This window comes from Tripterygium wilfordii, chromosome 8 (genome assembly GCF_013401445.1).
Source record: "Tripterygium wilfordii isolate XIE 37 chromosome 8, ASM1340144v1, whole genome shotgun sequence".
NCBI lineage: Eukaryota > Viridiplantae > Streptophyta > Magnoliopsida > Celastrales > Celastraceae > Tripterygium > Tripterygium wilfordii.
The window spans coordinates 1,561,357-1,583,736 of NC_052239.1; the positions used below are offsets into that span (position 1 = coordinate 1,561,357).

At 37.4% G+C, this 22,380-nt stretch overlaps 3 protein-coding genes and 1 non-coding gene across 4 annotated transcripts; all 4 read left to right on the forward strand.

The window, feature by feature from the left end:
* Window positions 1–2,069: 2,069 nt before the first annotated feature.
* Window positions 2,070–9,065, forward strand: LOC120003946. The gene is made up of 3 exons (XM_038853110.1): window positions 2,070–2,421; window positions 3,516–3,726; window positions 4,207–9,065. The coding sequence occupies exons 1-3, from the start codon at window positions 2,263–2,265 to the stop codon at window positions 8,958–8,960; spliced, it is 5,124 nt and encodes a 1,707-aa protein (XP_038709038.1). The 5' UTR covers window positions 2,070–2,262; the 3' UTR covers window positions 8,961–9,065.
* Window positions 9,066–9,549: 484 nt separating this feature from the next.
* LOC120004337 (mitochondrial import inner membrane translocase subunit TIM8-like) lies at window positions 9,550–11,251 on the forward strand. The gene is made up of 2 exons (XM_038853665.1): window positions 9,550–9,702; window positions 10,884–11,251. The coding sequence occupies exons 1-2, from the start codon at window positions 9,655–9,657 to the stop codon at window positions 11,070–11,072; spliced, it is 237 nt and encodes a 78-aa protein (XP_038709593.1). The 5' UTR covers window positions 9,550–9,654; the 3' UTR covers window positions 11,073–11,251.
* A 764-nt stretch (window positions 11,252–12,015) lies between these two features.
* On the forward strand, window positions 12,016–12,087 carry TRNAQ-UUG. The gene has a single exon. It is a non-coding gene; the product is annotated as a tRNA-Gln (tRNA).
* Window positions 12,088–14,375: 2,288 nt separating this feature from the next.
* LOC120004207 lies at window positions 14,376–21,943 on the forward strand. Its single transcript, XM_038853476.1, has 16 exons — window positions 14,376–14,427; window positions 14,588–14,624; window positions 14,809–15,019; window positions 15,306–15,467; window positions 15,741–15,860; window positions 16,372–16,530; window positions 16,651–16,657; window positions 16,826–16,938; window positions 17,617–17,670; window positions 18,697–18,745; window positions 19,143–19,179; window positions 19,294–19,504; window positions 19,583–19,744; window positions 19,848–19,967; window positions 20,104–20,343; window positions 21,851–21,943. Exons 1-16 carry the CDS (start codon window positions 14,376–14,378, stop codon window positions 21,941–21,943), a joined length of 1,827 nt encoding a protein of 608 aa, XP_038709404.1.
* The last annotated feature ends 437 nt before the right edge of the window (window positions 21,944–22,380 follow it).

The window sequence follows — 22,380 nt, forward strand, 5'->3', positions numbered from 1 at the left end:
CTTTAGAGACTGTCCGCAAGATTCCCATGAACATTCAAGAACAAGTAAATGAGGTTTGGAAAAAGCTGCAATTTCAGAATTTGGTAGCTGACGAAAATTGGGAAAAAATAAATATGGGCACTCAGTTTTAATATGGAAATAATATCAGTAGAAAGTTCATATGCTTGGAGGGTTGTTCTAAGTAGTCTATAAATTCTTCTAATATTGAATAAAAGGACAGTTCAGATTTTGAGTTGCAAAAAAACTTGAGTGAAGCAAACCTCCTTCTCTTACTCTGTATCTCTTGGGTGGATTCCATGTAGTGGTGAGTTACATCTCCTTTCACTGTAAGTGGTGTTATTGTATCTTAGAGTGGAGGAAATATTTTATCTTTATCCATACCCGACATCAGAGACAGTTGGATTGTGAAATTCTCGATTATTAAAAAAATAAGTTGGTGAATGATTTGATGCTTGTGATTACAAAATGATGGGCATTTGTGATGGCTGGGTGTAAAATAGGGGCCTGACAAGGATTTTGAAAGTTTGTTGCATGTCATGCTCTCGCGTTCTGTTACGGGATTATGGGCCTAGGCCTAAATCAATTGGCCCAGGCGCTAGACTTCAAACAAGCAGGCTGGTTAGTGATTGCAAGGTTGACCAGGCCCAATGGGCTGAGCAGTAAGGCCCTTCCTTGCTTGGTTTACAAAGCCCAAGCAATTATGCCCATGTGTGGGAAATCTTAACAAGGAAGGTAGGGAAAAAAATCTTTTCCGTACAATTATTGTTTTTATAAGGCATCCGACAATTATTTACACTTTGCTTTCTTTATTATGTTAATGTTAATCTTTACTCCTTTTTGGCAATTTCTCCTTCTTCTTTATTATGTTTCTCCCTTTCATAAGTTCATATGTGCTTTAATAAAATTCCCATGTGTGGAAAAGACAAGTTTGCACTGACGATGACCGTTGTCCAACATCTACATCCGTAAGATGTGGAACTAATGTCTTATTTATAAGGACAAACCTACTCACTAACCATTAATAAAATATTTTCCTAGGCTTGAGTGAGTTGAGTCTAACCCACTTACTTTGATCTAAGGAGAAACAAAGTCATATGAGTCCGATGTATTCACATGAATCGGATAACTCAAAGCGGGCAATGTTGATGTGTATGAGGGTGTGAATTTACAACAATGATGTTGATGTAGACAATCTAAAATGGACAATATTGTTGATGTGTATGGGTGTGTGAATTTACAACAATGATTGAACAGTATTTGGCCATTAAAGCCACGATTGCATATGAACTTAAGATTTTACATTGTGAGGGTTAATGAAACTTAAAACACACATGTAATTAACAAAAATGAGCCAAGAATCCCATGCAATTTCATTGAATGAATTTGATGATTTCAAACTCCCAATTTCCCAAGATGCGAAGGCTTATTGATACGGCCATATACACATTTTCGAATAAAAAATGATAACGATTCCAACAATTGATATCTCATTTTTCTCTGTTATTGAGTTTAATGTATATAATCCAAGTACATTTGTATGCTCCACTATCATTTTTCTCTGTTATTGAGTTTGATGTATATAATCTAAGTGCATTTGTATGCTCCACATTTTTATATGATGAGGGTTGAACGAAACATAAAAACACTTCATGTAATTAACAAAAATGAGCCAAGAATCCCATGCAATTTCATTGAATGAATTTGGTAATTTCAAACTCCCAATTCCCCAAGATGCGAAGGCTTATTGACATGGCCATATACAAATTTTCGAATCGAAAATGATAACGATTTTAGCAATTGATATCTCATTTATCCCAGTTATTGAGCTTGATGTATATAATTTAAGTGCATTCGTATGCTCTACATGTCTCATATAATGCACATGAAATCTTGTATTCACAATTCAATGGTTAAGATAAGTGTGATAGCAACTGTTATGATCCTTATTATAACAGACGTGGCTGTGTTTACACTTCAATCGCTGAGAAAAGTGAAATAGCAATTGCTGAGATCCTATTAACGTCAAAATCACTCGTACAACTAAACCATTGAAGGGGGGGAAAAACAAAACGACGACCTATAAAGGTTCATTGACGCCTTTTCGACAACTTAGCAAGGAAGTAGTCTCGACTCTCGTCTTTTTAAATTCCACTTCACTACTCACTCTGCTTTTACTACGAGCGAACGTTTCGTTCTTTTTCATTCTCTTCTTCTGTCTCTCTTCCTCCAAGGCGCTGGTTTGTGTGATCGGTTTAGGCTGTAATGGCGACGCCCAGGGAGCACGTTGAGCAAATCAGAAAAACAAAATTTTCAATCGGTGGAGAACCTAATCCAGTAATGGAAGATCTTCACCAAGCAACGAAGCACCTCTCTGCTGAACTCTACGCTAAGGATGTCCATTTCTTGATGGAACTGATACAGGTATTCATCCATGTATATTATGTGTGATTGTGGGTCTGATTCTTTACGAGTGAATGATTGCTGTTGGCTTTGGTCTTTGATGGTGGCATTGTTATGTTGCAATTGCTCGACGTTTAATTTGTGTATGAAACACCTAGGGAACACACCCTCCATACAAAACCAACTATACACGTCTTTTCCGATGTGGGATAATACTCTTTCGCACTTGTGGGTTTGGTTATGTCGGACCCAACAAGTGAAGTAAATGTCATGTTTAACTGAATCGAATTGCTATGATACTATGTTAGAAATCCACACCGGATAATACCACCTGCACTTGTGGGCATAAACAAGTGGAGTACCACATTTGTGGGCTTGGTTATGTCAGATCCAACAAGTAGAGTAAAGGTCATGTCCAATTTTTCGAATTGCTCCGATACTATGTTAAAAATCCATACCCCATACATCCATGGTTGTCAAAATCCCGATTTTGATCGTAAGATCGTATGATTTTACGATCTTAGGTAATTAAAACGATTCGAATCGATTTTGACAACCTTACATGCATCCAACTATATTGTCTATTTTGGATACATCAGATTATCCCTCAGCCCAAAGCCTAATTGATTGTAAAGGGTGGACTTGTTGTAAACCACACATCTTTTCCGATGTGGGATAACATCCTTGTTTATTGTTCATAGTTGCACAATCTTATTTAAGAACAAAATTCTATAATCAAGAAAAGATGTGATTTGGTTTCTGCTTTCTTTATGTATAAAGATGTTGACATGTTAATAACTTAACATACTTGAATGATTCAGAGTCCTAGGTTAAGCTTTTGGTTTTCAAGCGATGTCTGATGATATTATATTTCGCATATGAGAAATTTGAATTGATGCTTTGGTAGTGTACGTCTAAACACAGAAGCTTCATCTATAAGAGGGAAGCTTTTCAAGTTCAACTGATGTTGTACATATTTGTTGTTAATCAATTTCAAGGATATGTTAAATTGTTAATGAACAATTTGTTGTCCTTTGGTTTTATGCTTTTAGTTTCTTTTGTTGGGAACATTTGATTTTGTCATCAGTTGATGAAAGGTGAATTTCATTTAACAGAATGCAGAAGACAATGAGTACTTGGAGGGTGTGGATCCTTCACTTGAGTTTGTATTGACATCTCGTGACATAACGGGGACAGGGGCTCCTGCTACGTTGCTAATATTCAATAATGAGAGGGGTTTTTCATCTAAAAATATTGAATCCATCTGCAGTGTCGGAAGGTCCACAAAGAAAGGCAACAGAAAACGTGGTTATATTGGCGAGAAAGGTACTCATCGCACTCTAATTCTTCTGCTGGTGTTATGAATCTCTTCTCAACAATAACATTTTAACTTAATGTAACCCTGTGTATTTTTAAATTTTGAGTTTGTATTTCTATCCTATAAGAAGAGGCTATGAGTTTGTAATAAAGTGTAGTGGCTATGGTTATAAATAATCCATTCAAAAGCAGATTTAAGTTCTTAAAGAAGTTAATCGTCTGGTCATCTTGAAAGATAAATGGAAATAACTAAGCAATGCCCTTGATATGAGTTGGTTACACAGCGCATTTTGATATCAAGTATCAATGGATGATATGATGCCCATTTGATGGGACTTGTGTAATTTCTTGTTGATGCTTCTTTCTTTCTTTCTTTTGTTGTTGTTGTTCTTTTGCTTCGTCCTTTTTGTTTTTGTTTTCATTATTTTGACCATGGATAGAATGCGACTTCTTCTTTCTGAGTATACCTTAACTTTTGTTTTTCTGCAGGAATTGGTTTTAAAAGTGTCTTTCTTATCACTGCTCAGCCTTACATTTTCAGTAATGGCTATCAAATTCGGTTCTCTGAGAATCCTTGCCAGCACTGTGGTCTAGGGTACATAGTTCCAGAATGGGTTGAGGAGAATCCATCTCTTTCTGACATAAAAAAAGTGTATGGTTCAGGTGCTGCCTTTCCAACCACAACATTGATTCTGCCTTTGAAGTCTGACAAGGTCAAACCCGTGAAGGAGCAGCTATCAACGGTTCACCCTGAAGTTCTGTTGTTCCTTTCCAAAATCAAGCGCCTTTTTGTCAGGGAAGATAATGAAGATCCGAGGCTGAACACTGTATGTGAAATTGCAATTACAAGTGAAACTGACTTTGTGAAGAGGAAGAGCATTGGTGCAGAATCCTACACCATCCATCTATCTGCAGAGGAAAATGGTGACAACTTGGAAAAAGAATGTAGCTACTATATGTGGAAGCAGAAATTTCCTGTCGAGGAAGGACTCAAAGTGGAAAGGAGAATGGACGTGGAGGAGTGGGCGATCACATTGGCTTTCCCTAATCAAGAGCGTCTCAATAGGGGACTGAGCTCTGCAGGAGTCTATGCATTTCTCCCAACAGAGATGGTTACGAACTTCCCTTTTATAATCCAAGCTGATTTTCTTTTGGCGTCATCAAGGGAGACAATACTCTTGGATGACAAATGGAACCAAGGAATTCTTGAGTGTGTTTCCTCTGCTTTTATCAACGCATTCACATCACTGGTGAAAATGACGGAAGATGCTCCAATATCCAGTTTGCCTAGAATGTTTGAGTTCTTGCCTGTAAAAAGCTCATCCTATTCGAAGTTGAATGCCGTGAGGGAGTCAATCAGGGCAAGGCTTGTTGAAGAAAGTATTGTTCCAAGCGAATCGTACACAAGACAGAAATTCTTCCATAAACCTACTGAATTGGGTAGACTAAAGCCCGTTTTCTGGAATATTTTGGGGAAGGCACGGAAGCAAGGAGTAGGCCTGGATAATCTCTCATCACATGGATGCTTTATACTTAGTTCATCGTTCGATAAGGCAGAATATGATGAAGTGCTCAGTTTCTTGGGTGTGAAGCCAGTCGACAAGGAATGGTATGCAAAGTGCATACAGAGTTCTAATCTTATACTGGGTGTGTCAGAGGATATATATCTTGAGTTGCTCCATTTTCTTGCTGATAATTGGTCTGAATTTTCCTGCTCTGGCATCAAGAATATCCCCCTTTTGAAGTATGTGGGTCTTGATGGGAACGTATCATTGTGCAGCATTAGTGAAAACATTCAATCTGCACAGTGGAACAACGGGAGAATGTTGTGCCTGTCACAACGGTATTGTCATGCAACCTGGCTGATCGATTCAAACAGGGAATTTTCTTGTGGGGCCAACCGTTTCTTCATGCCTAATAGCTTCCAGGAAGCTCTCTTAAAGCGTGGTAATGAGGAAGTGTTGGATTGGCTTGTTAACCAGGTGAAGGTTGCTGTTGTCAGTGTGTGTAGTTATGCCAAAGTCGCAGCTGATCATCTCCACAATGATCGAAAGATTGTTGTTGCCTATGTTCACTTTTTGTACCACTCGCGCCGTAAGGGTTACCTCTCAGCACAAGAGGTTACTGATTTATGTGGAACTATGCCTCTTGTAAATAACTATGGGTCTGTGACCAAAAAGAGGAATGGGGTTCTTGTCCCAGCTAATGGAAGCAAATGGGCGAAATTTATTGGCTTGAATCCTTGGAGAGCAGAAGACTATATCGAGTTAGGAGAAGATTACTTATTTCGAAGCACTTTTGCAGGCGAGCACACTAAGTCAAGACAGCTCATGCCGTTCCTAGAAACTTATGTTGGAGCTTCTGATATTCCACTCATATCTCCTCCGAATGCGGTGATTCCCATTGTTTCTTCACCACTTACCACAGAAAATGCATTCTTGCTGTTGGATTGGATTCATAGTCTGAGATATCGAGGGACTTCCATTCCAAATAGGTTCTTGAATTGCATAAAAGAAGGAAGCTGGCTGAAAATTCGAATGAATGGCTCTTCTGGTTACAAGCCTCCATCAGAGTCATTCCAACTTGCCGTGTCATTGGGGAGTGTTTTGCAGAATGGATCAGTATTCGTTGATATTCCATTGCTTGATGAGAGTTTTTATGGTGATGAAATTTATCGGTACAAAGAGGAACTAAGAACAATTGGGGTTAAGTTTGAGTATGGAGAAGCATGCCAGTTCATCGGGAAGCGTCTTATGTCCTTAGCAGCTTCTTCTAGCTTAACTAGAAGCAATGTGCTTTCCATACTTAGATTTATCAGACTTCTGAGAGGATATTCTCTTCCGCCAGATGAATTTATCAAAAGCATTAAAGAAGGAAGATGGCTGCGAACATCTCAGGGTGACAGATCACCAGTTGGCTCTGTTTTGCGTTGTAAGGAATGGGAAACTGCATCACAAATTAGCAGCCTCCCATTCATTGATCGAGATTACTATGGTGGGGAAATCATTGATTTCACAGTGGAGCTCCAGTCGCTTGGTGTCATAGTTGGCTTTAACCAAAATTACCAGCTTCTTGTTGACTGCTTGAAATCATCTCCTTTCTTAGTTTCTCTGGGTCCTGATGCTGCTCTTTTGATTCTCCAATGCATTCGGCATTCAAGTTCACCGGGGAAGGTTATTCAAGCCCTTAAAGATACAAAATGCTTGAAGACTGATCTTGGATACAAGCGTCCGGATGAATGTTTCTTGATAGATACTGAATGGGGTTCCCTTCTAGCGGTTTTCAGTGGTTTTCCAGTCATTGATTATCGGTTTTATGGAAGCCAAATCTTATCGTACAAAGTCGAGCTGAAACAAATTGGCGCAGTGGTGGAATTTGAAGATGCAGCCAAGGCATTTGCCCGCTATTTCAGGCAGCAAGCATCGACGTCTTCCATTTCAAAAGAAAATGCTTTGTCATTCCTGTCGTGTTACAGGCAATTAAATGAAACTTCTCATAAACTTCCGTCAGATTTGAAGAACTGCATCCGTGATGTAAAGTGGTTGAAAACTCAGTTTGGCTTTCGGACTCCAGGGGATTGCATTCTATATTGTTCTGGCTGGGGATCAATTTCTCCCATTGCTCGGCTTCCTTTTATTGATAGCAAATATTACGGTAAGGAAATCTATGAATTTAAGAAAGAGCTGGAGAAAATGCGAGTGATTGTTGAAGTTAAGGATGGTTTGGAGTTTGTGTTTGATGGTCTAAGGTTTCCTCAGGATCCTTGCTTCATAACTCGAGTAAACGTGTGCTCGTTATTGGAATGCATTCGCATGTTCTTACAGGAAAAGAATAAGTCCTTACCGGAGGCTCTTCTGAAAAATGTTTCTAAAAAATGGTTAAAGACCTATGCTGGATATAGGATGCCTAAAGAGTGCTTATTGTTTGATTCTGAGTGGGCTAAACATTTGAGGTTGGCAGATGGACCATTTATTGATGTAGATTTCTATGGTTCTGATATTGTGTCCTACAGAAGGGAGCTCAGTGCAATAGGAGTTACCGTTGGAGTGGAAGAAGGATGCCAATTGCTTGCCGGCCACCTTGGTATTCATTCTGAATTTTCAACCATTGTTCGAATATATAATTTCTTGAGAGGATGCAAATGGGAACCTGATGCCGACGCTGCCAGAAGAATTTGGGTTCCAGATGGGACTGAGAGTGGGGAGTGGGTTAGTCCTGGAGAATGTGTCCTACATGACAAGCATGGTCTCTTTGAAGGGAAGTTGAATGTTCTGGAGAAACATTATGGCCCAGAATTACTGCTCTTCTTCGCCAAAACATTCAACGTAAAATCAAATCCGTCTGTTGATGATTATTGCGAACTCTGGAAGGACTGGGAAAGTTCGGGACAACAATTGTCACATGCTGAGTGTTGTGCATTCTGGGGTTGTGTTGTGAAACACAGAAATGCCAAGACAGAGGAAACTCTTGTTGATAGTTTGTCAAAGCTGCCTGCTATTTCAGGCTCGGATGGAGCCATACTAGTTGACAAACGTGACATTTTCATTGCAGATGATCTTCAGCTGAAAGATCTTTTCCAAGATAACTCTCCTCAGCCAATTTTTGTTTGGTATCCTCAGCCAAGTTTGCCTTCTTTGCCCCGGACAAAATTGTTTGAAGTATACAGGAAAATCGGGGTTCGCACACTCTCTGAAGCTGTACAGAAGGAAGAATTATCATTAGTGAATGACATCATACTGAAGCCGGTGAATCCGGCTGATACTTTGATCAAGAGAGGCCTGATCAAGGTCATTCTTGGCTTTCTGGCGGCTCCTCCTTTGAACATGGAAGCAGATGAGAGGCATGCAGCTGTCCAGTGCCTCCTCGATCTCTCAGTAGTGGAGTGCGAGGAACAGGTTACTGTGAGCTATAGTGTATCACTGTCTTCAGGAGATGTTGTAAATGTGAAAGCCAGGCGAATGATTCGGTGGGATTGGGAGAGTTCAATGCTTCTTATGCAGAAGATGGAGAAGAACAATGGACAGAAAAATCTCATTGAGTATGCTACAAATTTCTCTAATGTCATATCCGAGGCACTGTTATGGGATAAAGAAGATCATATCAGTGCACTATCTGAGTTGATCAAGTTGGCCTTCCTGCTTGATTTTAACGAAGAAGCAATGGACTTCCTTATGAAGTCGAAGAATCTGCAGATTTTCATGGAGGATGTTGAGTTCCTAGGTTCTGCCTTTCCTTCTGACTGAGATGCTACTATTGTGTGGAGACTGGATGTGTGCTATAGCCTAGATATGCAACAGTTGATCTGTTAGTATCTTGGAATGATATATATATATATATATATATATATATATATATATATGGATGTGTATTTAGTATTTACTGTCTTATTAGCTCGTGAGTTAAAAATGATATGATATGTAATTATAGATGCTACCTTTGTGCACATGGAATTGTGTTTTAAAGGGAGAATATAAATAAAAACTTGTATTAGTGTGTGTCTTCAATGTGATAGGAGTTGTGCTCCATTGGACTGTTGTTATGTCATACGAATATGAGATTTTTGTCTACAATATAATTATGGGTTGAGTTATATCAAACCCAACAAATTGACATGTAAAATCCGTTCAACTGGATCGAGACACTACTACGATACAATGTTGAAATTCTCAGCTCAACCCAGTTGACCGACCCCTTTTCTACATAAGTCAGTGGACTCGGCACATCACAGCACAGGAATCTACTGGGCTTAAGCCCATCTATAATTACCACCACCAGCCTTTGATCAGCCCAGTGGGCTGATCCGTTTACTTCACAAAGGCCTCGAGATCGACTTTGACGGTGATGGTGTTTTGTTTTTAAACCGGTGGGCGGCTTCGTTAGGGTTTTTCAAGTGTTCTCTGAGATTTAGGGTTTTTCAAGGAATTACGCGGTCAAGCTATGGATCCCAATTCCCTTAACTCAGCTGAGATGCAACGATTCCTCAATGTAAGCTTTCATTGTTTTTATCTCCTTCGATTCTCCCTGATTTGGCTCCTAAAACATCCATGAGAAGTGCGTAAATATCTTCGAGTTCAGTAGATAACAGCTTCTTTGTTTTTATCAGAATATCAACTATCTTTGTGAACTGATTCAATCATACCCTACCCTGCATGGATTTGTTGGATTGTTCTTGATTCCTGCACCTTTATTATTGAATTTGAGTAATTTATCCCTTTTTTTTTTTTAAGATATCAGAATCTGAAGACTAAATACACAGCTACCTGATATAAACTTGCAATAAAGGTTTGTTGGTTGGCTTTAAGCTATACAGATTTCAAAATTAGTGTCACAAAATCTGCGATGAGTTCATAGTATACAGATTGCTAGTCTTAAATCTATCAATATTGGCGCTGGACGGAAAGGGCTATGTTTTGGAACCATAAATTCTATGCCTATGATCTATCGTCTTATAAGTTCTTCTTTTTTGTAATAATTTGTGCTGCGTGTATTCTTTTGTTTTGAACTGTATTGATGCAAATACTTTTCTGCTTATCTTCCATGTTTTCTGGTAGAAAGGGATGAAGACTAGATTTGTTAGCATTAGTCATGGCATTAGAACTCTATTGTTTGTCCACACCTGATAATATATTATCCTTTTGTCTTAGATTAAAGCTTAATAGAACTTTAATTTCATTGACAATGCAATCCCCACATGAACAATGTTGGAAAAGGAAGTACGCAAATGCATATATTCAAATGTTTGTACGTCGATTTGCTAGGGTTTTCTCAACTTCTTTCCGTCTCCAGCTCCTCCTTCATCATTAGGCTTGTGGTTGTCACTTTATTGAGAGTTTCCAGCTCTGAAAATTTTATTCAGCTATAAGTCTGTTTGCGGCTTAGCCTCCAACTCGCCTATCAATTTTACAAAGACTGGGGTCGCTTCTTGTCTTTGTGACATATGGATTGCCAATTATGTGCTGCTTTAAAGAAAAATAAGTTCTTGTTATGGTGCGTACAGGGTAAGAGTGAGAAGTTGCAGTATCATAACCTTCAATTGTTGATATCTACGTATGACATGGGCGGGTGCCATTGCTGATATTGTCATATTTTTTTGCTTTCTGTAACCTTGTAACCTTTATGCCTTCACGATCTCTTGATTTCTGAAATGTAATGTTATGGATTCTCAGCAAGAAAAAGAAAGAGCCATGGTCAATGAGATGGTGGCAAAGCTTACAAGCGTATGCTGGGACAAGTGCATCACTAGTACACCAGGGAGCAAGTTCAGCTCCAGCGAATCATCATGTTTATCGCACTGTGCTCAGCGATACATGGATATGAGTCTCATGATCATGAAAAGATTTCAGTCCATGCAGTGATGTGGAGCTGCTTTTTTCCAGTGCGCCAATTATCAAATTAATGCTACATTTTTTGTAACTTCATTCTGTTTCAACATTCATATTGAGACGTCCTTTGTATTTGAAGTGATCTGGAAGGGAAATCTTTAAAATTCTTGAAATTTAATATTTTTATGATACCTAATAATGTGATGTTAGTATCTTTTAGGTCTTTTGGCTCCTTTTTTGCCTTCCAAGATTAGTCATGGTAGAGTGCAAGCTTGTGTATTTTTTTTGCCAAATATCGGATGTTTTTATGTTGGTGCTGCATCTGGGGAGCACTGTAGTTGATAAAGGGCTAAAAGTCACCCTCCTGTGGTTGATGTGGTTTCTAAGTACACTCAAATTAGAAGAAGGAAGAGTAACACTCTCTATACTTCGTTTTAGCTGTCTTGCAGGTTCTTCCATTCATTGATTATTATTTGACTAACAAGGGTTGATGAGGGTTGCACTTAGAAATGGCCTCAGCCATTGGAGTGTTGATGATTTTTACTTTTTTAGTCTTGATAAAGCTAAAAGCTCCTTGCTTTATATCAGGAATCCTAGGAGTTTCTTATGAGTGTTGTGAATTGAATCTTGTAGTTGTACAATAATGGCCAGTTGAGAACATTAGATGTCTTAAAAGTTAAAACAACCATGACTGAAAATCTATACAAGACGGACGAGCCGGCCAGCCAAGGCAGCGGGCCGGCAATAATATTCTTGTTGAACAGGGTCAGATGAACTCTTGTTCACTTACTATTATTCTTTGGTGATCTGGAATCACATTTGGTTTTATTGGTAGTTTGGTATAGTCAGTGTTATGAACTGATGAAAACAAACTGCTTTTGGCGAAGACCATAATTCAGCAATTCGCTGACGTTGGTGGGAATATTATATTGTCGTTTGCTATTGATTTCATTTTAAATCATCCCTGCTCACGTCCGGTTCTATGGTGTAGTGGTTAGCACTCTGGACTTTGAATCCAGCGACCTGGGTTCGACTCCCGGTAGGACCTACTATTTTTTATTCACTTCTTGACTTCCGTTTTATTTCGTGAAAGCCTGGGCGCTGTTTGGACGTATGTTTTCTGCCAATTGGAGCCCAACTATTTTTTTTTTTGAATGTATGATTGCCACCAATTGAAGCCCAAATAAGTAACTTTAATCTGGTAAGTCTTGGCCCAATCTTTTGTGCCAAATCTTGGCCCAGCATTGAATTGTGTTCGGACGTTCGACTTCCAAAAGATAGGGATTGTTACACTTTTAACATCCACAGATTTTACCTATTGTACCTATTAATATTGGTACCAAAATGATTAACTTGCATGAGAATGTGATTTTTTTTTTGTCAGGCACAAACAGAATTAACAAAAAGAAGAAAGACCAAAACAGTGATAAAGAGAATCATATTTAGTATCCAACCATAACCACAACATGGAGATGATTGAGAATGCTATCGAAGATATTCCTAACCACGGTCCATTTGACCAGATCATAAGAATGTGATTGTTTTGACTAGCTAAAGGAACATATAGGCTATACCTGGCCAGGTAGGAGCCTGTTTGGTTTTCTGGTCAAAGAGTGAATTACATTTTTTATTATTATATCTCCGTATCCATCGTTTAACATACCAATACCACTAAAAAGATAACATAATTAAGTTTTAATAATATTTTAATTTTTTAAAAAATTATTTTATAACTTAAGGGAATTAAATTCGAAACTATTGTCACAAAAGATATTTTGAATTAGAAAATTGAAGGAACACTAGTGAAAGATTGAGACATCCACCCAAAACAAACATAATCAATTGAATAATGAAGTGTGTATATATATATATATAAGGGCTAGCTTTTGATAGTGTGTTGTGAATGAAATAGTAAAATAAATCTTGATAGTAGAACTACATTGGTAGAGAGGTTAAAGAAGTAGTTCGATTCAATGGTGGAAGTTCCTCTTAATCCCCACTTAGCAATCATTCTCACGAACTATACATTTGTATATTAAAACAACCAATTATGTGATTATGACCGTATCACAGACAATCACCTGAACAGTTGGCCGTACATACTAAATATCTTCCTTAAAAATATCAACTACTAATTATATATGCCCAATAATAGGTAAAGCGGACTAGGTAATCTTATTTAAGTAATCCAATCATCATTATCATAAGAGTCGTGATTAACAAATCCTCTCTCTCTCTCTCTCTCTCTCTATTATATTCTCAACCTCCACTTCAAAACCAATATCTTCTTCCCCACTTTTCTTTATTGAACAGGCAGATACGTATATAGCTATCATCTAATAAGATGGTGACACTTGTAAGTTGTAACAATCTGAAGCCAAACTTTGAATCGTCTATATCCACGCGCGACAAGCGATATATAGAAGGGCATATAATAGCATGAACGCACTAGCCTATATTTTCATTGAAGAACAATTTAAGAAACTGTGTGTACCACTAAGACGTACTATTACTAGTGCTTTTAATTTACACGACTGCCTCGCGTGATGGATGATGTGGGCGGAGTAATGACTCATTTTGAGGGATATTAGGGTTAGGGTTTTGACTTTTTAAATAGAAGAACTTACTTAGCTTAGCGTATCCTTTGGACAGTTAAGTGAGAACAAAATCTCATATCGCTAGAATAACTCATATATATCATGTTGGCGACATATAAGATTGATCTGAAGTTCACGTGGGTAGGGGCCCAGAAGTGGTATAAGCCCACGAAATCATAATTTCACGAAGAAATATCGAAGTTGGTCAGTTAGAACTCTCGAACTCGAACACCAACTCCCTAAATACAGAGATCGAGATAATCAACTTGGCTATCGCGAAATGATTAAGTTGTTTACATGTCATATGATGCTAGAATGACAAATGGTGTGTAAAAAACAAAATAGCGACCAAACTCATCAAAAAGAAGAGTGACACGTGACAAGGGTTAGGTATGCCAGTAATGGTGTGTAAAAGAAGAAATTAACAGCAGCCAAACCATCAAAAAGAACAGTGACACGTAGACGGTCAAGTGAAAGAGGTGGAACTGGAGAAGGAATGTTGAAACGTAAGTATGGCAGAATAGTAACTCACCAACCACACGGATTGTTGTGTTGGCAGTAAGTGAGTGCATGGTTCATGCAAACCCAAAAAAACTCTATATATACATGTGCACTCCCATTCTCCTTTAATTTGTAGTATCGATTCCAAGTAACAGAGCACAAAATCTAAAACTTCCCTTTGAATCAATCTGTGCTCAGTTTCAAGTTTTTCTAAGGGGGATAGTCACTTGTACTAGAAATGGCTGGTTTTCTAGCTCAAAATCCATGGGTTTTAACTTTCGGTCTTCTAGGTAATTATAACATGTGTGTATATAACTATAGATATTCTCAAAGTAGTTCGTCAATATTAATGATTTCTGAGTCCAAACTGTGATCTCTTTATTAACAATACATAGCGAATATATTCATCCAACGAACTAACTCCCTTTTTTTTTTTTTAAATTGGTATAGGCAACATGATTTCCTTCTTGGTTTATCTGGCCCCAGTGTAAGCATCTCTTTGTTAAACTTGCTCTAGCTTTTGATTGATTCGAACTAAACTAGGTAGCTAGGCTAGTTGTGCAAGATATATATACATATATACATATATATATATAGAGAGAGAGAGAGGGAGAGAGGGAGAGAGAGGGAGAGCTTAATTCTGATATGGGAAATATACTTGAATATTGCAGGCCAACGTTTGTTAGGGTTGTGAAGAAGAAATCAACAGAAGGGTTTCAATCATATCCATACATGGTTTCGCTCATCAGTGCGATGATTTGGATATACTACGCATCATTGAAGTCTAATGAATACCTTCTCATTACTATTAATTCATTCGGGTGCGTCACAGAGACCATTTACATCGCTATCTTCATTGCTTATGCTCCAAAGCAAGTTAAGGTACTAATTTAAAACTCTACCTTTAGCTTGCATATATTATTAATTAGTGCTTTTTAATACGTGTGTGCTTGTGCTCGTATAATACTATCGAAAATGATAAAGATCCCAATATTTGATATTCCAATTGCTGATTCGTGGGCTCCACATATCTTAAATTATGCATTATGCATATGAAATCTTATACGTACAATACAATTCAGCAGTTTTGATAATTGGAATACCAATTATTGTGATCCCTATCATAACTGCAATACTATTATTTACTTAGAAGTTCAATTTTATGCAGATGCCGACTTTGAGGCTTGTGATTCTGTTGAATTTTGGAGGATTTTGCTTGATTCTTCTTGTCTCCCACTACTTCTTGAAAGGAGCAAAGCGACTCGAGGTTTTGGGATGGCTTTGTGACGCATTCGCTGTTGGTGTTTTTGCAGCACCTCTAAGTATTATGGTAAGAGCCAGCACTAGCACTTCTATTATTTTTATAACAGTACTTCACTCTAGAGTCGAGGTCACAAGCCTTTGCAGTGTCAAGTTTAATGGTGTTGGACGAGCACTGATGGGGCTAAGTATATTATCTCACATTGCTTAAGGAAATACGTGAAATACATATAATGTAATAGTGCGGAGGGATGGTCTGTTACAATTTTGTCATTCTCAATATTTCAATTGCATGTTTAAAAATAAATGATTAGTTACTAAATTAAGTTAATTATATGTGCAGAGAGTGGTGATCCGAACAAAAAGTGTGGAGTTCATGCCAGTTTATCTATCATTGTTTCTCACAGTAAGCGCGATTGCGTGGCTCCTTTATGGTATATTATCGAAGGATTTCTATATTGCAGTAAGTGCTCCCATATCTAACATTACGTAACAGCTCATCGTGAAGTTCTTATATATAATATTTAATAATATCATGAACTCTTTTCTTGACATGCCACCTATCTCCTACTATTTGTGTATGATATATATATGTTTTTTTTTACCGAAGAACCACCCAACCCAACATGATCATGCCCTTCGAATAGCTGAGTGGACGGCATAAACCTCGGGTTGTCATAACAGCCCGCACCACGTTGATGACAGGTAAGACTAGGTCGAAACTCATGCGGGGGAAATGAGGCTCCTAACTCTTTTCTAAAAGTGGATAGGCCCACGAAATCAGGAAAACCCTAGGAAAATACTCCTAATTGGTTAGTCTGATTTGAACTCGCGACCTCAACATCATCCACCTTAAGCCCATATATATAATCAACTCAATTATTACTACGCGGTTTTATATATGTGTGTGTGTCTAAACTCTTAATAATTGTTTGTATACTTGCCTAATATTTTTTTGGGTTTGTAATAAACAGGGTCCAAACGTAATCGGGGTCATACTGGGGGCAGCACAAATAGTTGTCTATGTGATCTACAAGAAGTGCGAGACAGTGATAGAGGAGCCCAATAAGGTACCAGAATTCAGTGTGGATATCGTGAAACTGAGCAAGATCACGGCTTCTGAGGCAGAACTAGTGTGTGGAGATAAAGAGCAAATTGTACATGAACTAACCGATGACTATATAAGAGCAGCTTAAACAAATGTGAAGTTCAATAACTTCCGACTAACTCACATATATGTTCTGTATGTGTAGTTGATTGGTTCGTATTTCTCTTGTTCGTAACTGAGTGAGTTTCTTATTAAAAAAAAGGTTTGTACTTCTCTCTCTTTAGTAGCCTGGCTACACCATGTAAAATTTGTAAATGAGAGGGTAGATATATATATATATATATGCTTTTAAATTCTTGTGTTATATTGTATTGTTTCAGAGTATAGTAGTCAATTAATCATTGTAATATATTTGATGTTTGTGCTCTTCAAGTATGCATATGCTAAAGTTGACCGCACGCATGCAACAGGGTGGATCCCACAAGGGCCCATGGTCTTATAACACTTGCCATGCACAGGGCTTAAAGGCCTAATAAGGAGAATGTTTTACACAAAACATTCCAAAGGCCCAGCCCACGACAACTCCCTCTCAATATATGAACCTGCCACACAAATTACTCAATAGTCAATAGTGCATGTCTACGATCATTATCGTTCATGTCAAGATTTGTAGTCTCACATCGGATTAACTGAGTGATATATAAGTAAAACTTTATCTCCTCTCAAGCAAGTGTCGTGTTTTCTGTGCCTAAGTACTTCGTAGACGGCATAGGAGAACAAATCATTACGGACTTTTGATCTAGAGCGAATAATATCAATTTGATGTATTAAAAAAGATTGGAATTAGAAGAGAAATTGATCACCACCAAGGTGAAATTAAAGGATTTAGGAGCTCCGTAATTCTTTAAAATCTACAATTCATATCTAATGGTAGAGAAAAAAAACATACAAGTTTTAAAAATCAAAAAACAAAAAGTGGTAAAATGTGGTACATCTTTCAAATTATTAAATTCAAATTATAAACTCTACAATTTTAAACGAATTGCAGAATCCGTCCACTGATGACTAGTACTGTCGATCAATCACGTAGCTAGAACGTGAGTACAATATGATAATAATAATATATATATGTAATGAATAATGATAAGCAACTGAATGAATGTTCAATTAGTATGGCGGCTACTCTAATCAGGGTCAACGTAAAAAGTTGACTTTCCTTGTTAAAGTAAAACAACATGCACATATATGCTATGATCATTTATCCACCGTTGGATTGCTTTTGTCATGCCAAATGAGCAAATATACCAAATAGATCAGCACCATCAATCAAGTGCGATTACACATCATAAAAGATATTCCTCATGAGTGGGAATCCAAGAAATATTCATACAAATTTCAAAACATTCTAGAACTCATGAATTCGCAAGTGGCATATTTACTTCTCTCGGCATACACGTTATGTCATATATAGATATATACTCCGAAATTAGTATAAAAGTTAATCGCAAACTCACAATTCTAATTACAATTATTACATGTTTTATTTTATGAAATTACATTTGCTAGAGATAATATAACAATCAAACTAAAATTCAGTATTCGGTTTATATTTCTCTAGCCGGGTATTTCATGGAAGATATAGGTCACAAGACTGAATCACTTTATCTCTTGCGTACTCTCTATTTTATATCAATTATGTTTTATATTCGATCAACATCAACCGACCAACGTTATTGTCATGGTACGTAGCACACAATACCATTATTCGGATTAACTTCATAAGATAGAAATTTTTTTAAAAAAAGAAAAATATAATTAATGGAGAATTCCAAAGAAGTGAAATATGAGTTGTAAACCTTAAAAACCACTTAGTGGGTGACACATCAGAAAGTGCACAAGAGGTGTTTTTGTGTATGTGCCAGTGCAGTAATACTACATGCCAAGTAGGGCTGAGCTGTCAAAAGAGAGTTTGTTTTAAAGAGAAAATAACCAAATAAGGTTAGCTAAAGCATTAGGGATTTGAAATTTGGTTGTGTATTAATGTAAAGTTGAGTATGGAACCAACTGGAAAGCAACATAATTTAATCATTCTTGCATATGCAACTTGGCTTACTTGTTCATCTTCCTCACTATATATATGGTTCAAACTCATTGCACTAAAAGCCAAAGAGAGAGAAGATCAAACTTGCTAGCTAGAGTTTCTCTGTGTGAACTTATTATTAAGCTTCTTTAGAGAGGGAGAAGAGGCTAGCTAGTGATGGCTTTTCACATTACTTGGGCTTTTTCTTTTGGTATTTTGGGTATGCAAAAGTTTAAATTAAGTTCATATATACGTTAAGTTCTTGAAAACTAGTTAACAAAGAAGCCTTGGTTGGGATGATGAAGTTGACTGTGGTTATTCCTTCCAAATACGGGAGGTAGCAGATTCAACTCTTACGCCTAACAATTTCAGGGTTATTTCTTTTTATGGGTCAAATGCCCATGAAAGGTTTTCTCCGCATGGGTTTCAGCCCAATCATATCTAAATTGTCGCTGGTGTGAAGCGAGCTGGGTTAACAATCCGAGTTTAGAATTGGCTTCGCTGTTTGGTGGACATGATGGGCTGGACAATTCTCAGTTACCATTTTTTTTTTTAATCCTAGTTATCTCAACAAGTCTAACTTGGTTCTTTGCTTTTCTTTTTTCCTTTTTTTTTAGGTAACCTAGTCTCAGTTCTGGTCTCCCTTGCTCCATTGTAAGTAGTATTTGTATCTCAACCTTACAATATCTATCTATCTATATATATATATATATATATATATACACTAATTGATGATCGATGTTTAATTAACATCAAATTTGTGTGCAGGGCAACATTCTACCAAATTTACAGGCGAAAATCGAGTGAAGGGTTTCAGTCAATTCCATATGTGATTGGAATGTTTAGTGCAATGCTATGGTTGTTCTATGCGATCTTCAAAAAGGATGCTACCCTCCTCATCACCATCAACATCTTCACATTCTGCATGCAAACCGGTTACATTATCGTCTACTTTCTCTATGCCACCAAGAAAGACAGGGTATTTTATATTCCTTGAACTCCTCTTAAATCTCTATATGATCCAATTACATCATCTAACTTACTAATGGAATTGCAGATTCTGACTACCAAACTAGTCCTCTTGTTTGATGTTTTCGGGTTCGGGGTGATATGTCTTCTATCACTCTTCTTAACAAAGGGCGAAAAACGTATCGCGGTTCTTGGATGGATTTGCATGATTTTCGCTCTCTGTGTATTTGTTGCACCTCTCGGCATTATGGTAAGGCTGGTCAAGATATACAACAAAATTATATACATACATGTATATATGTTTATAACTAAAATCAGTGATTTATTCTACTTTATGGCGAATATATATACAGAAAAAGGTGATACAAACCAAGAGTGTGGAGTTCATGCCATTTTATCTATCGTTCTTCCTCACATTGAGTGCAGTCATGTGGTTCTTTTATGGGTTTCTAATGAAAGATCTTTTCGTCGCTGTAAGTTTATTTGTCAACATATATATATATATATATATATATATATCCTCTAGTATATACTTCTCTTCCAATGACTATATATATGTCTTTGAGTTGATTAATTTGTTTTGTGTATGGAAATTATATATGAATTAAGGTTCCAAACACACTTGGGTTTCTATTTGGAGTGGCTCAAATGTCACTCTATGCGGTATACAAGAACTACAAGAAGAAACTACCTGCAGTTGCGGAGGTACTGGAGCCACAGCTGCAAGAATTATCAGAACATATTGTTGATGTGGTGAAACTGAGTGCAATGGTTTGTCCTCATGAGCTAATTAGCGCAGTCATGGTGAATATAAATATGGGAACTGAGAAGGTTGAAGTCGAGAACGAAGTGATCAAGGAAGAGATCACCAAAGTCTAACAATTCATTTCACCTGTGTTTGTGTTATATATATGGTGCACTACTAATTACTTGTAGGGATATGAAGTTGCCTTGTTCTTCAAGAATTATGCCTCTTTTTTATTTTTTGGTTTTGAAAATGTGTTTCTATTTATCGATAAGCCAAAATGTGATGAAAAAATATGATGTTGCTTTGTTCTTCAAGAATTGTGTTTGTGATGAACAAATATGATGTTTATGTCCGATAACCGTCATGCCTTTTATGGCCTGGTAAGCTGCCACACACACACACACACACACATATATATGCATGCAACAGAGAGATCATATTTTTCGGGATTTTCTGATGTCGGTGTGGACCCAAAGATAAGAAAGAAGAAAAAGACAAGAAACTTCATTTTGTCGTTGAGTGTTGTAACAGGCACTTTCACATTTGTCTTTTTGGATGATCAGGAGGTTATGTTTTGTGGGCTGACAAAGAAATATATATATATGTAAAACTTGTGGGTCATGTTTACTGCCTCTATATGTATACACACACAGACTTCCTAAAACGGAAAGTTGAACACGAAAGGGCAGGCGCGCGCGCACAGACAAGAGGCAGTAAACATGACCCACAAGTCATTCTGTCATTGGGGATCTTGGTGTTTTGAATTTGCTAACGTAAGTCATCATAACTTCCTCAATCATTATAATTGTAACATAGTGTTTTGCATTCAGGTATTAGTTCATAATTGAGTGAGCGTGAGTGTAAGGTAAACTTGAGCTGAGTATGAGCCGAGTGTGACAAGGAGTATGAGGTGATCATAATCATGTTTGATAGGAAATAAAAAATGAGTATGAATGAGTTTTAAGAATAGTCATTTTCACTATTTTGATGAGTTTGACTATTTATTATAGAGGGTGGAATGAAAGTTTGAGAATCCACCCTCCTAAAATCCAATCAAATAAGAAAATGAGTGATTATCACCCTCATTCTACCTTCTAAATGTCAACCAAATACCCGCATAAGTATTCACTTGTGGAATGTTCACACACACGCATATGCATGTGAGTGCTTGACCTTTACTCCACAAATGTGCTAGGAAACTCACAAAAGCATCGTGTGTGTGTGTGTGTATATGGATGGATTCACAAACTACATTCACGACATAATTATCTTCTCCACATCCAGAACATATATATATATATATATATAGCTAACGGAGCGCACTCGCCTATGCTTTTTGCCAAATCAATGTTCATTCTCCAAAATAAGTAAATGGAGCCTGCATTAATGTAAGCCATGTGTGGTCCATGACACACACAACTTCAATAATGGTGCTACTTCTATGGTAGTGATGAAGAGCTCTTCTGTTTAGTGACAAAATATTCCATCGAAAATATTAAATGTGCATGTAACAATGAAGGCAAATCCCCATTGAAGTAGATACAGATTGGAGTTGGAGTGAAAAGAAAGTTCCACTCTGTTAGCTTGATTTAGAAATTGCCCCTTTAGAGGGGTGAATGGACTTGTACATTATTGTTTCAAGGCACTCGAATTACAGTTACTACCCAAAAGAAACAAAAACCTAGCTATCCTCCTAGCTAGGCGATGTCGTCTAATGGTGGAGAATCTCATGATTTCTGCCTCTCAACTCTCCAAATCGTCCTTGCAATCCAATCCACACACAAAGGTCCATCACATATAGTAGTGGGGTCTCTGCTTGTAGCTGCAGCCGAGAAGTGGAAAAAGTTGGTATATCTTCTCTTTTTTTGGGCCCGAAAGAGTGACAAAATTAGGACCAGATATGGTAGAGATTTATTTAGAAATATTCGCGCTTTCTGGATTTGTATTGTTGCCATTGAACTTTGGCTAATTGGCTATGTACCGTACAAGTGAAAGTAACATTGACCTTTTGAAGAAGATTAAAGACATAATTGTTTAACAAAAATGTTAGGGATCCCAGTAAAAAGCATTTCAATTATTCCGATAATGTATCTTGTCCATTTATTGATGTACGTGTAGAGTCCACAAAACCTGGTGAT

Coding starts and splice junctions, on each gene's coding strand:
- LOC120003946 (XM_038853110.1), top strand. CDS start 2,263: ATGGCGACGCCCAGGGAGCACGTTGAGCAAATCAGAAAAACAAAATTT. Junction 2,422..3,515: donor TCTTGATGGAACTGATACAG/GTATTCATCCAT, acceptor TTCATTTAACAG/AATGCAGAAGACAATGAGTA. Junction 3,727..4,206: donor TGGTTATATTGGCGAGAAAG/GTACTCATCGCA, acceptor GTTTTTCTGCAG/GAATTGGTTTTAAAAGTGTC.
- LOC120004207 (XM_038853476.1), top strand. CDS start 14,376: ATGGCTGGTTTTCTAGCTCAAAATCCATGGGTTTTAACTTTCGGTCTT. Junction 15,020..15,305: donor ATGCTCCAAAGCAAGTTAAG/GTACTAATTTAA, acceptor AATTTTATGCAG/ATGCCGACTTTGAGGCTTGT. Junction 17,671..18,696: donor AGTTGACTTTCCTTGTTAAA/GTAAAACAACAT, acceptor AGAAGAGGCTAG/CTAGTGATGGCTTTTCACAT.
- LOC120004337 (XM_038853665.1), top strand. CDS start 9,655: ATGGATCCCAATTCCCTTAACTCAGCTGAGATGCAACGATTCCTCAAT. Junction 9,703..10,883: donor AGATGCAACGATTCCTCAAT/GTAAGCTTTCAT, acceptor ATGGATTCTCAG/CAAGAAAAAGAAAGAGCCAT.